The 4,528-nt window shown below is 34.1% G+C and overlaps 1 protein-coding gene across 1 annotated transcript; it reads left to right on the forward strand.

Annotated features, from left to right (window-relative positions):
• The first annotated feature begins 207 nt into the window (after nt 1-207).
• LOC149549934 (uncharacterized) lies at nt 208-746 on the forward strand. The gene has a single exon (XM_089794395.1). It carries the CDS (start codon nt 208-210, stop codon nt 625-627), a length of 420 nt encoding a protein of 139 aa, XP_089650521.1. The 3' UTR covers nt 628-746.
• Nucleotides 747-4,528: the final 3,782 nt, after the last annotated feature.

A 4,528-nucleotide genomic window follows, 5' to 3' on the forward strand; every position in this document is an offset into this window, starting at 1 on the left:
GCTGCTCGTAAATCTAAGGATTTGTACAAAAGTAGACATGGCTGGACTTCTTAGCCTAACTTGTAAGCACAGCGTATACAACTGGTTTAGGCAGTGCCACGTAGGTGGTCTTGATGAAATTATTTATAGGTGTATGTGGAGTCATGGTGGAGTGGAGGAGTAATCTCAGAGGCTGAAGAAAGGCTGAGTAGTTTGCCAACTTTCAAAATGCGGCGTAGTGGTTCACTGGAATCTGTAATTGGCATGGTTTCTGTAGCCAACGAGAATGGCGGCTCAGAAACAACATGCAACAGTGCGGCTGAGTTATCCACAGGAAGCCTAAGCTTTAACAGAGAACGTCCCAAGAAAGAAGAACATGAAGAAGAAGATGATGATGAAGATAGTCATGAAGTAGAAGAAGAAGAAGAACATGAAGATGAAGATGGCGGTGAATGTTCCCCAAACAAGCGGTTGAAAGCATGTTTGGGGAGCGTAGAAGATGAGGATGAAGAGATCAACAGTAGATTAGAAATTCTTCAAGCTCTTGTGCCTGGAGGATATGCCATGGATACTGTCTCTTTACTAGAACAAACTGCCTGTTATATCAAGCTCTTAGGGGGAGTGGTTAATGCAGCGAAATCATGTTAAGTTGGAGACAGTCAAGCTCTGACGTTGCTTTACAGTTTTCTTTATTTTGCCTCTTTGTATCCCGAAAAGCCAGCTGACATTTTTTCTTTCTGCTCTGCTGGCCGATATTTATTATGTTTTGCAGGATTATTTTTTTTGTTTTAAAATGAAAATTGTCCCTCTTCTTGTCTTTTTCACATCTTGAAGACAAGATTGAAGGATATGTTGTTGCTATTGTATGAACACGTTCCAAAATATTGGAGGCGTGGTAGTCTTTGAAGTTTGTGTTATCAGTTCAAGACAAACATGAGTAAAGCAAGGCTCGCTCGTTGCAGCTTTTGCATGCTTTTGTAAGTTTGTGTTTGTCTGGAACAGTCTAGTTTGTTCATTTTACTCCAGGTTTCTTTCCGGAGTTTTTTTCAAGTGCATCTTCTTAGTGACTTGGTTCTCATGTATTGCTGCTGTTTAGTGACTTGGTTCTTTTGTACGGACGGCTGCTGTTTGTAACATGGTTTTCCAGCCTACGAGCTGGTTGTCATTGTTCTTAGAGGTTTACCAACCTATGAGCTGGCTGTTTTGAGTTAGTCACTTATTTTTTTGTAGCCCTTGTCTGCTGCTCTCTATATTTGTAATTTATTATCTTTCTTCAATAATTTTTTTAAAAAAGTACATCTCCTTGTTGTAATCTTTTTGTTTTCGTTTAATAAACGAAAAAAGAGAGATGAATTGAAGTACACTAAGAGTTTCACTTCACTTGGTTAAAGTGTATATTTTCTTGTAATCATTTTGCTTTCTTCAATAAAGATAAGGAGATAAATTGGTGAAAAAGGGGCAAGTGTCTCAAATTAGTCGGTGCCCATTCAATTTGTACTTTTAAAATTAGGGTTTCTCTTTGATAAATTTATAAGATATTAAATATATATTACAATAGATTGCATTTGGTTTGAGAGGATAATATTGTTTTATGCTATTCATTACTGTTCTAAATGTTTTAAATATTTTAAGTCTCAAATTCAAGTTTTCACTTTTGATAGAATGAAGTATGTAATGTGATATTTTATTTTATATATAGGTATAAATGATATAAATATGAGTCAATGAGATTTATTCATAAGGTATATTCATTCTATCAAAATCTTCTAATCGGATTGAACATCTAAAGCATTTAAAACCAAAATGAAAATTATATAACACAATATCATCCTCTTAAACCAAACTCAATCTATTCTAAGATAAATTTCATATTTTATAAATTTACTCATACTAATCAATTGATGAACTTAAGGGGCTTTTTAATTAATGGTTCATAAGACACAACACTTGTTAAAGGTTTTTCAAATGACGGTGCAATTAAAGTGAGCTTTACCTTCGAGAAAACTTTGTGGTTAAGTGTGCTTTAGTTGGAATAGTACTAGAATATTTGACATCTTAGGAAGTCATGTTGCTTCACATTTGTGAGCATTGCTTAGATATAATAAGTGTCAAGTGTTCCATTCATTCGCATGAGAGACACATTCTTGTGAACCACTGCTCATGAAACATGAGTTTGAGAGTTTGACTCAAAATATACACAAGCACATCTTAATAGCAATATCACAATTTGAGTTGTTATGGAAAATATTTCCTACTTAATAATTGAAGAACTTGAGGGGATTTATAATAAGTGATTAATTAAACATAACACTTTTTAAAGGCTTTGCAAATGGGTTTGCAATCAAAGTGAACTTAACCTTGGAGGAAACTATGTGGATAAACTTTCTCAACCTAGAGTAGTACTAGGATGGGTGACCTCCTAGGAAGCCCTAATGCTTCATCTTTTTTAGGATCACCTAGATGCAATGAGTGTTAAGTGTCCCATTCATTCTCATGAGTGATGATTTCTTATGAACCACTAATAAAATATGGGTCAATGAGTTTGACTTAAAAACCACATAGTTGAAAGCTACAACAATATTACAATTTTACTCATCGTGGAAAAGATGTCCTACTTATCAATTGACGAACCTGAGGGAATTTACAATTAATGACTCATAAGACACACTACTTTTAATTTTTTTTCAAATGGGGTTGCAAATAAAGTGGGTTCAACCTTGGAGGATATTTTGTGGTTAAGAACACTTGAGATGGAGTAGTATTGGGATGCTCGACCTCTCAAGAAGTTTTCATACTTCACCTTTATGAACATCACCTAGATGTAATAAGTGTGAATTGTTACATTCATTCTCATAAGAGATATGTTCTTGTTGTCAGCCCCAGCTGATAACGATGAAGGGTGCTCCCCTTAATACCACACACACATAACATAAACAAATAAATAACAACAATTTGTGAGAACAAAATATGGTCTTCTTATTTTCACCTCAAATGTGGAATTACATAATTTTGAAATACAATATGCAAAACGACATGGATGCCTTCTTTAAAATAATTTGCAAGACAAAGCTGCAAACTATCACCCAGAGTTGTCCTAGACAATGTATGACCATTCCTTAAATAGGCATTTTTACACCATCGAGGAGGTTTCTAAACATCAAACCCTAACCCTTCATATAGCCTAACCTTAAAATTACATATGGAGTCTCCCTAATACACCTTTGACATTTATTTTGGATATTTTTGTCAGCCCAACTTCGGAAGGCCATAACTTTTGAACTGTTTCTCTGATTGGCTATTGCCTGGAATTGTGAATTTTTGATCCACAAGGCCCAACTCATGCAAAATCTAGTTGATCCCATATCAAAGCCCATATGAGCCCTATAAGGTCTTCCAAATTGAGTCTAAAGTTTTTATACCAAAATTGTACAAAACATTTGCAATAACTTCATGAATACTCATGCTATGACATTGAGCCTCAAATTGTAGGCCGATATATCTGAGCTGAACATTCACCTCTAAAATTAGGACATTCTGAGCTTGTATGACTAATTTAATGAATAACAGGCCTCTAGAAACCATAACTTTGCATTGGGAAGACCCTTATTAAAAAAAAGGAAATATTTTTGGGTGATGCAAGATTGCCATTACACCTACCATGATCTTGCATTAGATAATGTTGATAATATTTGTAGAAGAGTGATATCAATTCTTATTTTGTCACTGACGTTAAACCTAATAGGTTAGACATTATACTAATTTGGTAGAGTGCTATATCATCTGATTTATGAAGAGGATTTGAAGAAAGCATAATGATGAAGAATGTGTTGATGATAAGTGTAAGGATTTCAATGAGAACTTGATGAGTTACATTTGGATAGTATATTGTTGATTTGATCATCTTATATGATTTGATTAAGCATTGAGATCATGCATAAGCAAGCTCTAAAGTCATGAAGTGAGAAGAAAAATAGATAGAAAGCTACACCAAGCTAGAAAGTTTGGTTAGTGAATGAAGAACTCAGTGGTCAATGAGATATTACAGTTGCCACTAAGTGCATGAAAAGTGAATGAAGAATGATAAATATTAACCAAGAAAGAATAGTGTTAACTGAGCTTAAAATGACTGAGTGAAGTGTAGTGTTAACTGAGAAAGGGAAAGAAGAAGATTTTGGAAGAGAATCGATTTGAGACTAACACTTGATGAAAATAAAGATTGTTTGAGAAGTTTCAAAGATAAGGATGAAGTTGGTTATTAAATCTAAGACTAGAGAAACTCATAGAATATCTGATGAAGTAGATTTAATGATTTGAAATGAAGCACAAATTTCAAGGTGAAGTTGTGACACTTAAGTGACTAGATTCAATGAATATGAGATGGATGAAGATCAAAGGTTTCTAATTAAGTAGCAAAACAAGAAAGAATCTAGTGAAGTAGAAATAAGTTATCTAATTAAGGGATTCAAAAAAGATGTTCATTTTTTCTGATCAAGTTAAGTGTTAAAAAAAGGATAAAAGGTGAAACCGAGCATAGTACTATTGTAAGATC

The sequence above is a fragment of the Cupressus sempervirens genome, chromosome 7, assembly GCF_028749045.1.
Source record: "Cupressus sempervirens isolate cs-2001-9-10 chromosome 7, ASM2874904v1, whole genome shotgun sequence".
NCBI classification, from domain to species: domain Eukaryota; kingdom Viridiplantae; phylum Streptophyta; class Pinopsida; order Cupressales; family Cupressaceae; genus Cupressus; species Cupressus sempervirens.